Raw genomic sequence first — 22,726 nt, 5'->3', positions numbered from 1 at the left:
GGTTGAACATGTCCTTGAACACTCCAGTCCCTTGGTTGACACAGGTTTTTAGTACCCCATCAGGTAACACTTCTGATGCCTTGCAAGGGTTTATCCACCACCACAGTATAGTAGCAACACTATCATTATGCTGGACGTATCCACATTATTCTGTTAAAATAGACTTGACTAAATTATTGATTAAAATCCTTCAATGGAATGCTGTTCAATTCATACAGGAGGGGATCTTATTCATGAGTTTAATCATAAATTATGTGGCTATTCTTATTCATTGCTCCTTCCAAAAGTGTAGTCTTTATTTTAAATGGCCTTTTTAACATTTTAATAGAATTGTTGCAGAAATATAATTTGAACAAGGCCATTGTAATAAGCATCATTTTGAGTTAGTAACTGCAATTTAATTTCAAAAATGAATGCGTTTTGTAATCAATGTGCAGAGTATTTTTGCTGTCTGAGTTTGATATTGGAAAACTGGACTCTTCCCATACACCAATACAGTGATTAGCATTGCAGATAATCAAAGTTAAAAAATTGAAGAGAACAGAAAGGAGCATGTGCAATTGGGAGAGAAAACCCAAGAATGAGTGCATCGAAGACACTGAAGTGCTGATAAGGTGAACAGATGGAACTGCAGTGCTAAAATGAAACCATTCATTGAAGCTTCTCCATGTAGATGTCAGCTCATCTGTAGTATACAGAAAAAGGTAGATTATCTTTCAGTGCATTTATAGATTAGCATGTATAACGTTCTGGATATCACAGAGTCGTGGCTGAAAGATCATAAAGCGTAATATCCAAGGATACACATTGTATCAGAAGCACAGGCAGGTAGACAGAGGGGGTGAAGTGTTGGTTTAAAAAAAATCCTTAAGAGTTGACATATATAATCCTTGTTGTAGAGTTATGAAACTGTAAGGGTAAAAAGACCCTGATGGGAGTTGTATATAGGCCCTGAACAGTAACCATGATATGGAATATAAATTGCAATGGGAGATTGAAAAAGCATGTAATAAGGATAATGTTTTGATTATCATCGGGTGTTTCAATATGCAGGTACATTGGGAAAATCAGTTTGGTGCTGGATCCCAAGAAAGAGAATTTGTAGAATGCCTAGGAGATGGCTTTTTAGGGCCCACAATGGGAAAGGCAGTTCCGGATAGAGTGTTGTGTAATGTGTTACATATCCCGTAACTGGATCACTTACCAGCAAAGATAGAGAGGTCCGCTGAAGTCTGATGGTACCATTTTTAAACATTTTTATTTATAAAGGGGCACAAAAGTAAGGTTAATACAAACATTTAGATAACATACGTCGTCAATACTCAATCTAAAGCGCAGGTATAGTAATAATCAATCAGAAATAAGCTCTATCGTTGTCTAGGGGATAATATATTGTCCATTTGGAAATATAAAAGTCATTCAGAAGTCTGCAGGCTTCAGCCTTTTGGGAACAGCTGGGTTTCCCGTGTTGGAGAGAGAGAGAGAGATTGGTGAGAAAAGGAACACTTGCCCGGGTCCTTACGAAGCAAAGCTGTGGAATCAGGGGAGCAGGCTTCCCTGTTGTTAGTTAAAAGCGGTTTTCCGTGATTCCAGCCACAGACTCCCGATTCGGAATCTAACGCACGTGGCTTCCTTAAAAATGGCTTCCCGCTATGACGGGATCGCTATCGTGTCTCCTTGATGCGTCTAAAGGGGTCGTCCCCCCCCCCCGACCCTCCTTTATACTTCCTCACGGGATCGCAGGTGTCAATCTCTCTCTCAACCAGCCCACTTTGCCCGAGGGCTTTACACGTGGTCTCCATGAGACAATAGTCAATGTCGCCTTATTCTGCATCCCGGTGGAACGCGGTATTCAGCACGTCTCTCTCTCTCCCATTTCCTGTGTCTATTCAGCACGTCTCTCTCTTCTCTTGGGTCATTGACCCCCCCCCCCCTTCACTAGGGCTGTTGCGATTCTCACAAAGGAGGGGGCTGGTATCATAACAAATGACACACACAAAATGCTGGTGGAACGCAGCAGGCCAGGCAGCATCTATAAGGAGAAGCATTGTCGACGTTTCGGGCCGAGATCCTTCTAGACCCTTCGGGACTTTCGGCCCGAAACGTCGACAGAGCTTTCTTCTGATGCTGCCTGGCCTGCTGTGTTCCACCAGCATTTTGTGTGTGTTGTTTGAATTTCCAGCATCAGCAGATTTCCTCGTGTTGTGTAATGAACTTGCTTAAGGTAAATGAACCCTTAGGAAGCAGTGATCATAAAGTGTTCCATCCCAGAGGTGAAGTATTCTAAAGGGAGGATGAGGCAACCATGGCTGACAAAGGAACTCAAAGACAGCATAAAAGCAAAAGAGAGGACATATAATAAAGAAAAAAAACAGTGGGAAGTCAGAGGATGGTGAACCTTTTAAAAGCCAACAGAAGGCAACGAAAAGAGCCACAAAGAGAGACAAGATGAAATATGAAGGTAAGTGAGCCAACAGCATAAAAGAGGATACCAAAAGTTTTTTTTCAGATATACAAAGAGTAAAAGAGGTGCTGGAAAATTATGCTGGAGGGGTAGTACTTGAGGGACAAAGACATTGCGGATGAATGTAAAAGTTATATTGTGCCATTCTTCACTGTGGAAGACACTAGCTGTATGCCAGAAATTCAAGAGTGCCAAGGGGCAGAAATGTATAGTTGTTATTACTAAGGAGAAGGTGCTTGGGAAACTGAAAGGTCTGATGGTAGGTAAGTCACTTGGTCAAGGTGGACTGCATCTCAGGGTTCTGAAGAGGTACAGTAGCTGAAGAGATTGTAAAGACATTATATGTGATCATTCAAGAATTGCTGCATGTTGGAATGGTTTCAGAGGACTGGAACGTTGTAATTGTAACTCCACTCTTTAAGGAGGGAGGGAGGCAAAGGGAAGGAAATTATAGGCCAGTTAACCTGACTTCAGTGGTTGGGAAGATCCTGCAGTCCATCATTGAGGATAAAGTTTCTGAGTACTTGGAGTCACTCCTAGAACTTGAACATTGTATAGCATTCTCCTTCAAAAACAAATAGCAATTTTACAGTCAAAATTCCTAGATGCAGAGAGTATTCGTTTACCTAATGATCCATCAATAAGCAAATCCTTGGGAAATTGTGCACTATCGACCTTGTTAATTAAATATATGTAGCTGCTTATGTAAATATGTAGATGTACTTTACTTTTTAAGAAGAAAAGTAAAGAAGATGATACGTATTTTCTGAGGATGGGCACTGTAAAATATAAAATACCATTTTGCTCTGAGCACAAATGCCAGTCTTGCTTAGTTCTAACTGACTAACAAATAGTTAATTGTTCGGTGGTTCAAATTTCTCAGTGCCAAAAATGAAAAAAATAAGTGCAATATTATCTTCCCCACCCACTCACATTGTCTGAACCAATGTGTTCTTAGGTGTTTACAGCAAAAATTCTTTCCATTAATATAAATTTTCTGTAATTACCCAGGTTACAGAGTTGATACTCATTTGTTGTGCAATGCATTTATCTAACTTCCTGTCCATCCATTCAAGTTTCATTTTAAAAATGTCATTGAGTTTATACTTGATGCACTTCAAAGGAACTTATATTTTATTCCACAAAATCAAGATATGAAAGCTATTGCCAAAGTACTTTCAAAATATCATGGCTGGGTAAGTAAACAAGGCAACTAATTTGCATGTAACCGTATCTGATGAATGGCAGTGAGATAACATATCACTGTGGGAACACCATCAAGGCAGCGACTGGTGAGCAGCTCCGACGGAAATCTTCAAATATTCCTGTTTTAGACTGCTACGACTGAAATCCACAGCTGCAGCCATGGACAACACAGCAAACAACCTCATTTTAAAGTGTTATTTTTTAAAAAAATCTATCACTTCTCAAAGTCGAATCTCATACAGTGATCTCCGGTTGCCAAGTGCAATTCCTCTTTAAAATAGCGGAAAAGAGGATGCCGCACTGGATTAAAAGTTTAAAGAGAAGAGGGTTCAGAGTTCCACTACTGTATTCTGTTGGGAAATGTACAGTCTCTAGAAAATAAAATCAAAGACAGCTGGGCAAGATTGCTGTACCAGAAGGACATCAGAAATTGTTGTGTGTTTGTTTCACAGAGTCATGGCTATCAACTGCCATTCTGAATGTAGCAATACTACATGCGAGCTTCACGATTCACTGCCACTATAATAGGACTGCTGAATCTTTCAAAGGCAAAGGAAATGGAGTATGATTTATGACTAATTCCTTGTGGTCTGCTAACATGACAGTTCTGTTCCAGTCCTGACGTGGAACATCTAGCAATCAAGTTTCACCCACTTTGTCTGCTGTGGGAGTTTTCAGCCATAGTCTTGGTGTATATTCTATCTCAGGCCCATGTCAAACAGGCTCAGGATGGACTGAGCGATATAATCAACAGGCATGAAACAGCACACACTAATGCCTTTCCCATCATTTTGGGGGATTTTAACCAGGCCAGCTTGATAAAGTCCCTAACTAATTATCACCAATTTATGGAACTAGAGGAGCCAACATGATGAACCACTGTTAAAGCTCCATTAAGAATGCTTACTATGCCATCCCACACCCACATTTTGTTAAGTCTGATCACCTGTCTGTACTTCTACTTCCTGAGTATAAGCAGAGACTGAAGACCACAGTGCCAGTAAAGAGGACCAAGGGGCATGGATAACAGAGGTGGAGGAGAACTTGGAGACTGCTTGGAATCAGTGGACTGGACAATATTCCGGGATTCATGTTCAAGTCTGAATATGCCACAGTTGTCACTGACTTCATTAAAACCTGCATGAATGAGTGGTTTCCTACAAGAACATACTGTATATGCTCTGATCAAAAGCAGTGGCTGAATCAGGAGATTCATAGTTGCCAAGGGCTAGATCTGTGGCATTCAAGTCTGGTAATCTAGGACTATACAAGGCCAGATACAGCTTACAGAGGGCTATCTCAGGATTAAAGAAACAATTCCAATTGAAGTTAGAGGTGGAATTGGATGCACAGCAACTCTGTCAGGGTTCATAGGCCATTACTTCCTACAAAGTGAAAACCAAAGTTATGAATGTCAGTGATGCTTCACTCGCAGATGAGCTCAATACCTTTTATGCATGCTTGGAAAGGGAGAACAAAACCACAGCTTCGAGGATACCTGCAGGGTCCGGTGACCCTTTGATCTGTCTTGGAGGCCAATGTCAGAACATCTTTCAAGAGAGTGAATCCTCACAAGTTAACAACGTCTAATGGTGTACCTGGTAGGGCTCTGAAAACCAGTGCCTACTAACTGGTGAATTCATTCAAAGACATTTTCAATTTCTCATTGTTTCAGTCAGAAGTCCTGGAGGGGCAACAATCACACCAGTGCCCAAGTGCAGGGTGAGCTGCCTTAACAACAATTGTCCAGTACCAGTCACATCTACAGTGATGAAGTGCTTTGAGAGTTCAGTCATGGCTAGAATCAACTCCTGCCTAAGCAAGGATCTAGACTAACTGCACAATAGTTCTACAGCAAATACAATCTCACTGGCTCTTCATACAGCTTTGGATCACCTGGAAAATACTAATGCTTTCATCAGGCTGCAGTTCCTTGACCACAGCTCAGTGTTTAACACAATCATTCCTAAGGTTCTGATCAAAAAGCTTGAAAACCTAGGCCTCTGTACCACTGTCTGAAACCAGAACCTTGACTTCCTCACCAGAAGACCATGGTCTGTGTGGATTGGAAATAATATCTCCACCTCCCTGATAATAAACATTGGTGCACCGCAAGGATATGGGCATTGCCACTGCTCTTCTCTCTCTGCCTGCTCAGCCTTAACTGTGCGGCTAGACACAGCTCAAATGCCATCTATAAATTTCTGATAACACAATATTGTTGACAGAACTTCAGATGGTGATGAGAAGGAGGCATACAGCAGCGAGATAAATCAGCTGGTTGAGTGGTGCTGCAGCAACAACCTCACACTCAGTAAGACCAAAGTATTGATAGTGGACTTCAGAAAGGGTAAAGTGAGGGAGCACATACTAGTACTCAAAGGGATCAGAAATGGAAAGGGTGAGCCATTTCAAGTTCCTGGGCCCAATATATCAATACAGTTACAACAAAGACAAAACTGCAGCTATATTTCATTAGAAGTTTGAGGAGGTTTGGTATGTTACCGAAGACACTCTTTTTTTTTTTAAACAGATGTATGGTTGAGAGCATTCTTATTAGCTGCATCATTATCTGGAATGGTGGGGGTGGGGGGCACTGCACAGGATCAAAATAAGCTGCAGAAAGTTGTCAACTCAGTCAGCTCCATCATGGTCACTAGTCTCCCCAGCATCCAGGACATCTTCAAAGAGCAATGCCTCATATAAGGTGGAATCCATCATTAAGGACCCCATCACCCAGAGCGGAGGTACAGGAGCTTGAAGGCACACACTCAATAATTCAGGAATAACTTGCCTTTCTGCCATCACATTTCTGAAAGGACATTGAACCCATGACCTCTACCTCACTACTTTTTCTTTTCTCATTTAATTTTAGTATATATTTACTGTAATTTAGTTTTATTATGTATTGTAATGTACTTCTGCATAATGACAAATTTCATGACATGTCAATGATATTAAACATGATTCTGATAACTGAAAAAAAGGTTATTGGAATGTGCTGGATGACTCTTGTTCTGTAACATTGTGAAACCTTTTGACTGGTGTCATAACGTCATTTCAGAGCATGAATAAGACCTCAGATTGGCATTGGGAAGATGATTCTTCTGACAGTGTAGCTCTCCTTTGGTGTCACGACAGCACAAATTGAGATAAAGTCACATAATGGGTGAACAACACAATATAACTACCTTGCTCAAACTGCACATAAGCCATTGAAATGCACAATTTGATATTTTTCTATTTTTGTTCAAATCATTTGGCAGACATCCTGCATTTAACCGTTTTATTCAATAATCTGTATTGCAAATGACAAGGTTTAACAAAAAGGAGTTAGGTTTAAGTACAAAGTAGAACGACCATTGTGCGAGTGGGCCAGTGTTAGAGTGGGGAGCTCAGGTTTTGGCTCATAGAAGCTTTGGTGAGAACGTGTGGAAGCCATAGGCAGGTATTTTTTAATTGAATTTTTCTTTCTTTCTTTCTGCATTTAAGGCAGTGGTGATGTCAGGCAGGATGGTGGATGCCCCTTCTGGGGGTTGTGGGAATGCAGGGAGACCTCTAGTGTCCCTGTCAACTATACCTGCAAGAAGTGCATCCAGTTGCAGTTTCTAAAAGACCAAAATAATAGTTTAACATGCAGCTAAGGAGATGGTGCAGGAGGGAGGGCTTTGGATTTTTAGATCATTGGACTCTATTCCATTGAAGGTGGAACGATTTGCATCTGAACTGGATGGGGCCTAATATCTTTGCAGGAAGGTTTGTTAGTGCTGCACTGGGGAGGGGGGAGGGGGATGTTTTAAACTAGAGTTGCAGAGGATGGAAACCATATTGTCACAGCAGATAGTGGAGCGGTTGTGGGGAAGAATGTCGTTAAGTCTACATGTAAAGTCAAGAACCGAGAGGTTGAACATGATGGGACTATTGTAGGAAAGGCAGATGCACTTAGGGTATGGATCAGCACGTGGAATTTTGACATTGTAGCTGTTAGTTAGACTTGGATGCAGGAGGAGCAGGACTGGCAGCTCAATGTTCTGGGGTTATGTTGTTTTAGATGTGATAGAGCAAGAGGGATTAAATAGTGAGTGGTAGCATTACTGTTCAGGGAAAATGTCACAGCAGTGCTCAGACAGGACAGACTGGAGAACTCATCTGTTGAGACTCTATGGGTGGAACTGAGGAATAAGAAAGCGATGTCCACATTAATAAGATTATTTAATGATGATTTTAACATTCCACATATTGATTGGTACTCATTGTAAAAGGTCTGGATGGGATAGAGATTGTCAATTGTGTACAGGAAAGTTTCCATTATCAATACACAGTGGTCCTAACTAGATGGAGTGTGATACTAGATCTCCTATTAGGGAATGAGGCAGAGCAGGCGACAAAAGACTATGTAGGGAAACACATTGCATGTCATGATCATAATGTCATTTGTTTCAATATAGTTATTGGATAACAGGTTTAAGCAACCTTGGTTTTTGAGAGATATTGTAGTCCTAGTTAAGGAGGAGAGGAGGGAACAAATGAGGTACTTGAGTATAAGAACTACAAGAGTATTTAAGAAAGAAATCAGGAGGGTTAAAAGAAGGCATGAGATTGCTCCAACAAACAAGATGAAGTAGAATTCCAAGGACTTCTACAGATATATTAAGAGTAAAAGGATAGCAAAGGAAAAATTGGTCCTCTTGAAGATCAGAGTGGTCATCTATGCATGGAGCCAAAAAAGATGGGGGAGATCGTAAATGGATTTTTTACCATCTGTATTTATTCAGGAGATGGACATAGAAGTGAAGCAAAACAGTAGTGAGGTCATGGACTGTATTACAGGGAAGGTGGTGTTTGCTGATGAGGCAAATTAGGGTGGATAAATCACCAGGGCCTGACTAGCTGTTCTGTCCGCCCTTGTGGGAGGATAGTGGAGAAATTTCGAGGTCCTAACAGATATTTTTTGCAGTTGGTGACATGCTGAAACATTGGAGGAGAGCTAATGTTGTTCCCTTAATTAAGAAAAGCTCTAAGAATAAGCCAGGAAATTAAAGGCCAGTGAGCCTGACATCAGTAGTGGGTTAGTTATAGGAAGGTAGTCAAAGAGACTGGATATACAAGGTTTTCAAAGGCAGGGCCTGATTAGGAATAGTCAACATTGCTTTGCTTGTGGTAGGTTATGTCTAACCAATCTTTTTGGAGGAAGGTACCAGGAAAGTTGATGAAGGCTAGGCATTGGTTGTTGTCTACATGGACTTTAGGAAGGGTTTTAACAATATCACACATAGGAGGTTGGTCAAGATGGTTCAGCTGCACGGCATTCCGGACGAGATAGTAAATTGGATCAGACATAGATTTTGTGGGAGAAGCCAGAGAGTGGTAGTAGATGGTTGCCTCTCTCACTGGAGGCCGATGACAAGTGGTGTGCTGCAGGGATTAGTGCTGGGTCTGTTGTTTGTCATCTACTTCAACAATCAGGATGATGTAGTAAATTGGATCAGCAGATTTGCAGATGACACCACAGTTGGGGGCATAGTGCACAGTGAGGAAAGCCATCAAAGCTTTCAGCAGGATCTGGACCAGCTGGAAAAATGGGCTGAAAAAATGGCAGATGGAATTTAATGCAGACAAGTGTGAGGTGTTACACTTGTGGGAGAATAAAGTAGGGTATGTTATACACAGTGAGCAGTAAGACACTAATGGGTGTGGTTTAACAGAGGGATCTGGGAATACAGATTCATAATTCTTTGAAAGTGACATCACAAGCAGGTAGTGTTGTAAAGAGAGCTTTTAGCACATTGGCCTTTCATAAATCCAAGTACTGAGTACAGAAGTTGGGATATTATGTTGAAGTTGAATAAGATGTTGGTTGGGGCTAAATTAGATTATTGTGTGCATTTCTGGTCACTTGCCTATGGGAAACATATCAGTAAGTTTGTAAGAGTACAAAGAAAATTTACAAAGATGTTGCCAGGACTTGAGGACCTGAGTCAGCAGGGAAAGTTAAAGGTTGAACTTTATTCCCTAGAGTGGGAGAATAAGAGAAGACTTGACTATGACCAAATGGAATAATATAGATGAGGTAAATTCAAGCAGGTTGGATGAGATTAGAACTAGAGATAATGCATTAAGGGTGAAATGTTTAAGGGGATCATGAGCGGGACATCATTCAGAAGGTGGTGAGTGTGTGAAATGAGCTGCCAGAGGAAGTGGTGGATTCGGGTTCAATTTCAATATTTAAGAAAAAAAATGGAATATGTACGTGGATGGTAGGGTATGGAAAGCTATGTCCCAGGTGCAGCTTGATGGCATGAGGCAGATTAATGGGTTGGCATCGACTAGATGGGCTTAAGGATGTGTTTCTGTGCTGTAGTGTTTGATGACTATTACTACATAATTTTGATGTAAACATCATGCATGTTTTGAATTGCTGCCTTTGGGCTGTAACTATAATATTAGTTATGGAGAGCTCTTTTTAATGTGCAGATGCTAAATAGTTTCTCTCTAAATGGCTGGTGTAAAACTATCATAATGCACTTTGCAGTTTTTACCCGTATACGTACCAAATGCTGAAGAACGATGTGATCCCTTCCTCTACGGCAACAGAGTACGCAATATTATGGCAATGTAAGTGGCTTACGGCAGCTCATTTTCTATATATAACTTCTTTTCCGAGGGAGGGGGCTGTCCTTTGGTTTTTCTTCTCAGGTTATTTCACATTTTCGGTAATGAGAATTTTTTTTTACAATAGAGACATAACATTTCAGTTATGTCCTATTTTCATTGTCTGAACATGGAATAATTTAAATGATGTTAATGGACATATATGTTGCGAATGCCTGTTATGATCAGCCTTTGTAAATGCCAGTTATGATAATATTTAAGGCAAGTGAAAATCATGGTATTATTAATTTTGATTCCTATTATATTATCCTTATTCCTGTAGAGAATTGGATGTGCCAATGACAGATCATACATTTGAAGATTGCAGACTGATGATTTCAGCAGGTGAACTGACTTTGCCCATGGAAGCTGGCTTAGTGGAGTTTACCAAAATTAGCAAAAAACTCAAGTATGTAAATCCTGACTTCTATGGGGTAGTTTAGATGCTTAGTTCAGGTTTGAAGTTGAAATTTTAAAATAAGAATACAAATCCTTTGAATTTTTTTCAAGGAACTGTTGAATCAGTGAATGCAGTTATTTGAAACATTAAATCCTTTTCATGTTCTGACAATTTAGAGGTGATTCATCTCTTCATTATTAAACAATAGTTCCCAGAAACAAAGGTAAATGAAAATGTGATCTTGGCAATACCTACAGTAGCTCTTGCTGGAAGGGCATTTTAGTGAGCCCTGGTACTTGTAGATTTAATGAATGTTAAGAAACAGTCTACCATCACATCAAAATCAGTTGAGGTAGCACAATTGAAGTATTCAGAGAGCAAACTTTCAGTAATGAGTAACAAATGATTCTGCATCTCAGATTAAAAAGTGAATTAATTTTAAGACTTCAACCTATTTTGATTCGGTTGTACTTAATTTCATTTTAAATTAAAATAGCTAATGTCTCCAGAAATGAAAAGAGCACACTTAAGTGCAGCAGAGATATGAAGAGTTGTGTTTTTTTTATTAAAAAACAGTCTGTGATTTGAAAGCCTGGTAATCTTTTGTCTAATGTATGTAGAGTCACAGAGTACTATAGCACAAAGCCTAACCCTTCAGCCCATCTAATCTGTGCTGTGCTCTTATTCTGCCGGGTCCCAACAATCTGTGCCGGGTCCTTAGCTTTTCATACCCCTTCCATACGTATTCTAATCAAAACGTCTCTTTAATGTTGAAAAAGAACCCTGCATCCATCACTTCCACTGGCTGCTCATTTCACACTTCCTTAGTGAAGATATTGCCCTTAAATAATTCACCTTTCATCCTTAACCTATGACCTCTACTTCTAGTCTTTCCAATCTTAGTGGAAAAAAACTGCTACATTAACCCTATCAATACCCCTCATAATTTTGTATATCTATCAAATCTCCCCCCTCCCCCCCCCCCATTCTCCTATGCTCCAGTGTATTAAGTCCGAACTAATTCAACCTTTCCCTATTACTTTAAGTCCTCAAATTCTGGCAGTATCCTTGTAAATTTTCTCTGTACTCCTCCATTATATCTTTCCTGCAGGTAGGTAACCAGAACCATAAGATAGAGGAGCAGGATTGGGTCATTTTGCCCATTGAGTCTACTCTGCCAATTCATCAATTTTCTTCTCAGCCAGCCCCAATCTTCTGCCCACTTCCTGTATCCCGTCATGTCCTGACCAATCAAGAATCTATCAACCATTGCCTTAAATATACATAAAGACTTGGCCTCCACAGCTGCTGAATTCCACAGATTCACCAATCTCTGGCTACAGAAATTCCTCATCTCCATTCTATTCTGAGAGTGTATCCTCTGGTCTTAGACTCTACCCATCACTGGAAACATCTTAATAAAAAAACAAAATGCTGGCAGAACTCAGCAAGCCAGACAGCATCTATGGGAAGAGGTAGTGATGATGTTTCATCAGGAGTTTCATCTTCTCCACATCCACTCTGTCAAGGCTTTTCACCATTCGGTAGGTTTGAATGAGGTCACCACTTATTCTTCTGAATTCCAGTGAGTACAGGTCAGGAGCCATCAAATGCTCTTCATATGACAAACCATTCAATCCTGGAATCATTTTCGTGAGCCTGTTTCGAACCCTCTCCAGTTTCAACACTTTCTAAGATAAAGGGCCCAGAACTGCTCATAGTATGCCAAGTGAGGCCTCCCCAGTACTTTATAAAGTCTCAATATTAGATCCTTACTTTTATAGTCTAGTCCTCCTTTAAATTAATGCTAATATAGCATTTGCCTCCTTTCCCACAGACAACCTGCAAATTAACCTTTAGGAAATCCTGCACAATGACTCTCAAGTCCATTGTACCTCAGTATTTTGTATTTTCTCTCCATTTTAAAAAATAGTCAACCCTTTCATTACTTCTACCAAAGTGCATGACCATACACTCCCAACACTGTATTCCTTCTGCCACTTCTTTGTCCATTCTCCTAATCTAAATCCTTCTGTAGCCTCTATACTTCCTCAAAACTACCTGACCCTCCACCCATCTTCGTGTTGTCTGCAAACTTTGCAACAAAGTCATCAAATCAATCATCCAGATCATTGAAATACAACACAAAAAGAATCAGTCCCAACGTAGACCCCCTGTGGAACATTAGTCACCGGCTGCCAGTCAGAAAAGTCTCCCTTTATTCCCACTCTTTTCCTCCTGCCAATCAGTCACTGCTTTATGTATGCTAGAATCTTTACTGTAATACAAGGGGCTCATGGCTTGTTAAGCAGCCTCATGTGTGACACCTTGTCAAAGGCATTCTGAAAATCCAAGTACTCAACATCAACTGATTCTCCTTTGTTGGAATTCTTTGAAGAAATAACAAGCAGCACAGACGTATTGTCAGGCAATGTTTACCCTTTAGGAAACCATACTAACTACGGTCTATTTTATCTTGTTCCTCCAAGTACCATAAGACCTCATCCTTGATGATCAGTTCCAACATCTCTGCCAACCACTGAGGTCAGACCAACTGCCCTATAGTTTCCTTTCTTCTGCCTCTCTCTCTTGTTGAGGAGTGGAGTGACATTTGCAATTTTCCAGTCTTCTAGAACCATTCCAGAATGAAGCATCATTACTAATGGCTCCACAATCTCTTCACCCACCTCTTTCAGAACCCTGGGTTGTATACCATCTGGTCCAGGCGACTGATTTACCATCAGACCTTTCAGTTTTCCAAGAACTTTCTCTCTTGTTACGGTAACGTCACACACTTCATGTCCTCTGACACCTGGAATTTCCACCATACTGCTAGTGTCTTCCACAGTAAAGACTAATGTAAAATACTTATTCAGTTTGTCCACCATTTCCTTGTCCCCCATTACTAACTCTCCAGCATAGTTTTCCAGCGGTCCAATATCCACTCTCACCTCTCTTTTACTCTTTATGTATCTAAAGAACCTTTTGTATCTTCTTTAATATTATTGGCTAACTTACTTTTATATTCCATCTTTACCTCACTGACTTTCTTTAGTTGCCTTCTTTTGGTTTTTAAAAGCTTCCCAATCCTTTAACTTCCCACTAATTTTTGCTCTATTATATCCCCTCTTTGGCTTTTATAGTGGCTTTGACTTCTCTTGTTAGCCACGGTTATGTCATCTTTGCTTTAGAATAATTCTTCCTCTTTGGGATGTTTATATCCTGTGCCTTCTGAATTGCTTCTAGAAATTCTAGCAATAGCTGGTCTGCTGTCATCCCTGCCAGTGTACTTTTCCAATCGATTCTGGCCAACTCCTCTCTTAATCCTCTATAATTCCCTTTACTCCACTGTGCTACTGCTACATTTAACTTTAGCTTCTCCTCAAATTTCAGGGTGCATTCAATCATATTTTGGTCACTTGCTTCTTCTAAGCTAAAGGGTTCTTTTAGCTTAAGATTTCTAATCAATTCTAGTTCGTTGCACAACACCAATCCAGAATAGTTGATACCCTAGTGGACTCATCTAAGAGCTGCTCTAAAAAGCCATTTTGTATGTACTCCAGAAACTCCCCCCTCCTGTAATTCAGCAGCAACCTAATCTTCCCCAATCTACCTGCAAATTGTGTTCCCCCATGACTATTGTAATATTTCCCTGTTGGCATGCATTTTCTATCTCATGTTATAATTTGTAGATAACATCCTTACTATTGTTTGGGGGTCTGTATGCAACTCCCATGAGGGTTTTTGTATGGTTTTATTCACAAAGATTCAACACCTTCTGATCCTATGTCACCTCTTTGTATTGATTTGATTTCATTTGTTTACCAACAGAACAATGTCACCCCTCTGCCGTCCTGCCTGTCTGTTCAATACAATGTGTTTCCTTGGACACTAAGCTCTCAGCTATAACCTTCTTTCAGCCATGAGTCAGTGATGCCTACACTATCATACCTGCCAGTCTGCAAATATGCAACAAGTTCATCTACTTTATTCAGTATACTGCATGCATTCAAATATTACAACTTCAGTTGTTATAGGAATCCTGAGATCACAATCGTGGGGGTCCTGCCTTTTAACTTAGCATATAACTCCCTGAACTCTCTATGCAGAACCCTGTCACTTGTTCTACCATGTCATTGGTACCTACAAGGACCACAACTTCTGGCTGTTCACCCTCGCACTTAAGAATGCAGAGGACTTAATCCGAGATGCCCTGAATTCTGGCACCTGGGAGGTAACATACCATCTGGGAATCTCGTTCTCACCCACAGAACCTCCTGTCCATTTCTCTAACTAAAAAATCCCCTAAGATGACAGTGTGCCTCTTCTCCCCTTTCCCTTCTGAGTAACAGAGGCAGACTCAGTGCCAGAGACCTGACCACTGTGACTTTCCTCTATTAGGTCAACACCCCCCCCCCCCAAAGAGGAGTATGGTCATGGGGTACTTTGCACTGGATCCTTAGTCTCTTTCCCCTTCCTGACTGTCACCCAGTTTCCTGTTCCTGCACCTTGGGTGTAACTACCTCTCTCTGTGTCCTATTTATCACTCCTGTAGCCTCCCAAATGATCCAGAGTTCAACCAGTTCCAACTTCAACTCCTTAAGGCAGATTGTTAGAAGCTGCAGCTGGATGCACTTCTCACTGCAGTTGTTGTCGTCAGTGACACCGGATGTCTCCCTGCATTCTCACATCCTGCAGGATTATTCAGCTATCCTGCCTGGCATCTCCACGGTCCTTGCTGAGCAGATAAAGAAGGGAAAAAAAAACTTAACTGAGCTTTTCTTTCACTTTCTCTGACTGAAGCCTCTCTTCATGGAAGCCTCAAAGAGCTAAAGCCTCAAGATGACTACTCGGACTCTGTGGCCAATGAGCTAGCCACTGCCTTCCTTTAATTCGCTCTTGCTAATCAATCCCAAGCCCTGATTGGCTGCTGGTCAAAGCTCTTTTTCATAAATTGTTGCAAAACTGCCGTTAAAATCTTGATCACTGTCCTGATTAATAGGTAGCTCTCTAATGCACTTCCTGCCATTGATTGTCCCTCTCAGAAAACTGGCATGAAGCTCTGCTTTTAAATCTTGAATGCAGACCTGACTGAAAGGTAGCTCTTTTTACGCACTGCCTCTTGTTGATTGGTTGCTCTCCAACTTAAAGAAACTGCTGTGAATCTCTGCCTTTAAAATCTCGATTCCCATCCTGATTGAAGGTAGTCGTCTAACACATTCCCTGCTGTGGATTGTCCAACTGCATACAATACTCAGAATTAGGCCTCACCAAAGTCTTGTCCTACTTCAACTGCTATACTCAATACTTTGATTTATGAAAGCCAATATGCCAGAAGCTCTCTTTATGACCCTATCTACATAACTATGACACCACTTTCAAGGAACTACAATAGATTCCCATATCCCTCTGTTATAGTGCATCTTTGGTGCTCTGTTCGCTGTGTAAATCCTACCACAGTCTGTCCTCGTCCTCCTAAAGTACAATATCTTACACTTGTTTGCATTAAATTCCATCTGCCATTTTTCCAGCTGCTCCAGATACCTCTGCAAATTTTGATAGCCTTCCATGATGTACACTGTGCCCCTAATCGTGGTGTCATCCGCAAATTTGCGGATGTAGTTTACCACATTATCATCCAGATCGTTGATGTAGGTGACAGATAACAATGGAGCCAGCACTGATTTCCACGGCACTCCATTAATCACAGCCCTCTATTCTGAGAGGGATCTTTCTACCACCACTCTCTCACTTCTTCCTCAAAACCAATTTCTAATCCAATTTATTACCTCATCCTGAATGCCAAACGCTGAACTTTCTGGACCAGCATCCCACACAGGACTTTGAAGGCCTTGATAAAGTCAATGTAGGCAATGTCCACTGCTCACCCATGGCTAAGGACACTTTAAATGCTTTTGCCAGAGCCCCTGTAATTTCTGCAGTAGGCTTCCACAAGGTCTGAAAGGTCACTTTATCAGGCCCTGGGTACTTGTATGCCCTAATGTGCCACAAGGCAGCAAGCACGAGTGTAATCTGTACAAATGTAAATGTAGTCTATACCCCAGTGCTATATTGCCTCAGTTATATAGATTCTGTGCCCATCTACTGAGTAAATATAGATGCAAAAAATCCATTTAAAATTTCCTGCATCTCTTTCCACTCTGACCACATCGATCTTCAAAATTGACTGATTTTGTCTCTGGCTACCCTTTTGCTCTTAATATATCTATAGAAACCCTTGAGATTCTCCTTCACTTTGTCTTTTAAAGCAACCTTATGCCTTCTTTTGGCCCTCTTGATTTCCATTTTATTTTGCATTTCTTATACTCTTCAAGTACCTCATTTGTTCCTTCTCACTATGCACCTCCTTAACCTGGGCCTCAATATCTCCAAAATCCAAAGTTCCCTAAACCTTTCAGCCTTGCCTTTTATTTTAACAGGAACATAGAAATTCTGTACTGTCAAAATTCCTATTTGAAGACTTCCCACTTACCAAGCATACATTTGCTAGAAAACAACCTATCCCAATTAACACCTGTTAGATCCATTCTGATGCAATCAAAATTGGACATTCTTCAATTTAAAATCTCAACCCGAGGACCAGTCCTATACTTCTCCATAATTACCTTGAAACTAATGGATTTATGATCACTAGATCTAAAGTGTGCCCCTGCACACACTTTGTTACCTGCCCGGTCTTGTTCCCGAATGGGAGATCCAGTATCACACCTTATTTGGGATATATATAAATATGAAATTTTGATAAACATATTTGACAAAATACCCATCCTGTCCCTTACTGTAAGGGAGTCCCAGTCAATAAGTGGAAAGTTAATATCACTTACTATAACCACCTTATTTTTGATGAGATTGTTTACTGTCTCTATAAATTTGTTCTTTTAAATCCCACTGACTACTAGATGGTCTGTAATATAATCCTATTAATGTGCGCATCTCTTTCTTTTATTACTCAGTTCCACCCATATAGCCTCAGCAAACAAGTCCTCCAGACTGTCCTGTCTGAGCACTGCAATGACATTTTCCTCCACTAGTAATTGAATCAAATTTAAATCAAATTCAGTTATCATTCAACCATACATGGATACAGTACAGCCAAATGAAACAGCGTTCCTCTCTAGGGCCAAGGTGCAAAGCATACACATCACAACACAATGCAAGGCACACAGCACATTCAACATTGTGAACAGTCACGCAAAAAATTACGGGTTATAATTATGTGTATATAGTATATAAATATAAAGAGTAGTTCCTGGCAGTTCACAGGCAAACATTTATGCAATCCAGCTTTTTGTTCCAAACACTGGAGGGCAGCACTGATGGGAAGGACTGCCCCCAAATGAGCATGGATGCCATGCTACACTGCCTCCTATGTCTCCTCTCCTGGACTGCAATAGCAGGCAAGCCCACGGCTTGAGTCCTAGTTCTCGCTACAGCCGAGGCCATGCAGCTGCCTTACCATCTGTTGCACCACCAAACAGGCCTGCGGTATCTTATATTATCAATGTTCAGTAGGGTCTTACTATCACAAGTGAAATGTCCAAGACAATCGTGGTTACACTGCAAGTCACCTTCGCGCACCAACTCCAATGCCTTTGTGTAGCAGAGAGCAACGCAATCAGCATCAACACCAGATTCTCTACCAACAAACAGTGGAGTAGACTTGCAGGACCCAAAGTTCTTGGAGTCCAGCATAGTCTTGCAATTGTAAAAAAAAGACATTAAAAAAAAGTAAAACAACACCTTTGGTTGGCCCGAGAGGCTGCTACATCCAAGCATGCTGCCATATGCAAATCATCTGTTTGTACTTGTCTCACTTTTCCTGTAAGAGAACACAATGATCCAAAAATCTGAAGCCCTCCCTCCTACACTATCTCTTTAGACACATGTTAAACTGTATAAGCTTCCTAATTTTGGCCTTGTTAGCACGTAGCATGAGTAACAATCCTGAGATCCTAATCTTGGTGATTTGGTCTTTTAATTTAGAACCTAATTTCCTTATCTCACTTTGCAGGACCTCACTCTTCTTTCCTATGTCATTAGTACCAACATGGACCATGACCTCTTGCTGCTCACCCTCCTCCTTAAGAATGTGTGTAATTTTAATCCAACTAGCTGATGCTAAGTCCTTTTATCTGTTCAAATATAATTGGAGAAGGATCAGTAGAAAAGGAATCCCATATCCTAATGAAAGATTAACACACTGAAATGTTAACTGTTTAACTCTCTAAATTTGCTCCTGGACTTGTAATTCACATGATATTGCCTCATTTTCTCTGGAGTGGCAACATTTACTTTGTACCTCAGGTCTAGTTTTAATTGAACATGAAATTTGCAGTGCCCAGCTGAACCCCAAATTATTTTTGCATTTGAACATGGCTGACATTATTCTAGAGGATATTAGTGTCCTCTGTACTAAGTTGAATTGCAAGTAGTGGTGAAATTACCATGGGCTTGGCAGTAGTGAGAATTGTGGAATTACAATTATTCATTTTTTGAGATATCCATTTGTATGATCATCAAAGAGGAAAATGTATCTATTAGTGAAATATCATTGGATGTAATGGAATTGAAGGAAGATGGATGTGGACTGGTAGAGTGAAGGAAGGAAGCTTGTCCTTGCTCTGGCTGACGAGAGTAAAATTATGGGAAAGGCTAATTCTGATGCAAGGACATCCACCTGTAATATTAACTCAAATTTTTCTTTCCATGGTTGGTGTTTGATTTCCCAGATATGCCAGCCTATCTTGCTTCATATTTCTGACATTTGCTGTTTTGTCTCAATTCCACCTTGTTCTTTGTTTTTCTTTATTTTCCAAATGCTCTCTCATCAAGTAATTAGATGGCTCAAAGCATTGTCACCAGAACAACCTTGGTCTCCATTATCACATTTGTTCTCTCCATAACCTGAAACATTCCAAAAAATTAAGTTTCCTCTTAGAATGTTGCCAGACCCATTGAGGATTTCTAGTATTTAAGTTTCTGATTGCAGTTTTTCTTGGAAGAAATGTAGAAGAGAATAAAGCTCATCTTTTGAATTGTCTCAGAACCTGTGGATTTCAATTTTTGTGTACCAGTTTTTCATCCTGTAACTGTGTTATCTGCCTCTGGAATTTTGATCAGATATACTCGATAATGTAGAACCAGCCCTTTTAAAACATTTAATTTCTTGTTCAACTACTTGGCTTTACAACATACAATCACTGGTGGTAACCTGCCTCAAAGACTATCATGGAGTAGCACTTAAATCCATTGATGAAGTGCTTCAAGATGATGTAACATATCAGCTCTCTGCCTAAGAAGCAAATTGGATCCACTCCAATTTGCCTACCATCACAGCAGGTCTACAGCAACTGCCATTGCAATGTATCTTCACTCAACCCTTGAATATCCAGAGAGCAAAGATGCATACATCAGGCTGCTCTTTAACTACACCTCAGCTTCAGTGCTATCATCCCCTCAAAACTAACCAATAAGCTTCAAGACCTTTGCCTCAATACCTCATTGTGCAATTGGATCCTCTATTTCCTCACTTATTATACCCCAGTCAGTTCAGATTGGCATCTCCTCCACAATCTCCATCAGCACAGGTGCACCACAAGGCTGTGTGCTTAGCCCCCATTCTACTTATGACCGTGTGGCTAAGTACACCTCCATTGCCAAATTTAAGTTTGCTGATGACCCCATTGTTGGCCGAAACAAAGGTGGTGATGAATCAGCATGCAGGAGGGAGATTGAAAATCTAGCTGAGTGGTGCCATAACAACAACCACCTGTCACTCAATGTCAGCAAGCTCAAGGAGCTGATCATTGACTTCAGGAGGAGGAAACCAGAAATCTATGAGCCAGTCCTCAGAGAGATCAGAGGTGGAGAGGGTCAGTAACTTTAAATTCCTTGTTTCATATAGAGGGAATAACTTCACTCACCCTATCACTGAACTATCCCCATAATCTATGAACTCACTTTCAAGGCCTCTTCATCTCATGTTCTTGATATTTATTGCTTATTATTTCTTTTACTTTCTTTTTGTACGTCTGCTGTGCTGTCTTTTGCACACTGTTTGTCTGCCTTGTTGGTGCAGTTTCATGGATTCTATTATGGTTATTGGATATACCCACAGGAAATGAGTCTGAGGGTTGTATATGGTGTACATTGATAATAAATTTACTTTGTTTTATTATTACAGCCTAAAGTGGGACAATATAAGAAAACAACTGGACAGTTTTGCTACAATTGCCAGTAAATCTAAAGGTGGAAGGATTGGTATCGAAGAATTTGCTGAACATTTGAAACTGCCAGTCTCACCTGCACTGAAGGAGGTGTTTCATCTTTTTGATCGAGTAGGTGTTTACTCACTTTCAAAATATTCTGATAGAGCAGGGATTCCCAATCTGGGGTCTGTGGACCACTAAGTAAGGCTCCATGCATAAGAAAAGTTGGGACCCCCTGAAGAGTAATCTGCACTGATCAGATCCTCCTCCCTTTTGGTCCCAGTTGTAACATTTAATTCCTTTGTAACCCACGTTCCCCCCCAACCATTTTCTCTGGTAGTTCATTCTAGGTGCTCAGTACCCTCTTTAAGAAAAAAAAGATTTTTCTAAGGCATCTTAAGTCTGTCTGGTTTTGAACTCCCCAACTCTGGAGAAAAGGCTGCTCATCCACCTTACCTGTATCCCTCATGATCTTATTAACATCTGCTCAGTCACCTCATTCTCTGAAGCTCCAAGGAATAAAGATCCTGAATGATTAATCTCTCCCTGCAATTCCGGCCCTCAAATCCCTTCCGTACCCACTCCAGTTTGACGAAGTTGTTCTTATAATAGGGTACATAATTGTACATAATACTCCCAAAGGGCAGCCTCACTAACATAATATCCCCATTCCTAAACTCGGTGTCTTGCCAGATGAAGGCAAGCACACTAAATGTCATTTTTTTTTAGCCACCATCACAGTACTTGCATGGCCACATTCAGTGACTTGTGTTCTTTTACTCCCAGACCCTGCCACCCACTGTACAAGTCCTACCCTGGTTTTACATTACCTCACACTTACCTGTATTAAAATCTCTTTGCTACTTCCCTAACTGGTCAAGATCTCTTTGCAATTCATTCTATTCTGCATCACTATTAACAAGATCCTCCTAACATAGTATCATTAGCATGCTTGCTAAACATCCCATGTACAGTACATTTATATCTAAATCATTCGCTTAAATACCAAGGTCCCAACACTGACCTCTGGGGTACCCCACTAGTCAAAGGCCTCCACTCAGAGGATTAACCTATCTATCATCCTCTCCTTCCTGATATACCTAACTGAATCAACCCCTCACTAACTCACTCTCAATCCTATAAAGCCTAAACTTCCATGATTAGCCTGCCGCACAGGCCTTTGACAAAGGCCTTACTAAAGTCTATTTAGATAACATCCATTTCCCTACACTCATCTAAACCCTCAGTTAACTCTTCAGAAAGATCTGTCAGACATGACAGTCCTCAAATACGACATACTATGCTGACTTTTCCTGATCAGGCCTCAATTTTCTAAATAATGGTAAACCTTGTCCCGTAGAATTCCCCCCAGTAGCTTCCCTAAAACTGAAATAGGGCTCATAGCTCTGTAGTTCCCTGGCCAACTATACACCTGTTAGTGTATGGAACAATTACAGGGACACCCTGAATTGACTACCTACTCCCTTTATTTCTCCTCATGATCACACACCTTCTGAAGGCTGTACATTGGATATGACCATCTTATTAAAAGTCTTATTCATGAAGCCCTAAACTTCCCAGATGGTCCATAGTTCCTCCAGCTGCTTGACCTGGACCATCAGAAGCTGCACCTCAATGCACTTTCCACAGACAACACAATCAGAAGACCATGAGATTCCCTGACTTCCCACATCTTACAGGAGCAGCATTTCACTACACCATCTGCCTAAACTGAATGAAGAATGTGCAACAAAATAAGCTTTGCCTGTTCCTTCT

At 40.7% G+C, this 22,726-nt stretch overlaps 1 protein-coding gene across 1 annotated transcript in view; it reads left to right on the top strand.

Annotated features, from left to right (window-relative positions):
- The window catches only part of lpcat2 (lysophosphatidylcholine acyltransferase 2), a 77,267-nt gene that overhangs the window by 41,555 nt on the left and 12,986 nt on the right, over positions 1-22,726 (top strand). The window contains exons 9-11 of the mRNA XM_073069977.1: positions 10,203-10,285; positions 10,605-10,730; positions 20,926-21,079. Coding sequence (XP_072926078.1) covers positions 10,203-10,285; positions 10,605-10,730; positions 20,926-21,079 — 363 coding nt within the window. The remainder of the gene's footprint in view (positions 1-10,202; positions 10,286-10,604; positions 10,731-20,925; positions 21,080-22,726) is intronic.

The sequence above is a fragment of the Hemitrygon akajei genome, chromosome 17 (assembly GCF_048418815.1).
Source record: "Hemitrygon akajei chromosome 17, sHemAka1.3, whole genome shotgun sequence".
Lineage (NCBI taxonomy): Eukaryota > Metazoa > Chordata > Chondrichthyes > Myliobatiformes > Dasyatidae > Hemitrygon > Hemitrygon akajei.
This window is presented reverse-complemented; position numbering and strand designations above follow the sequence as displayed.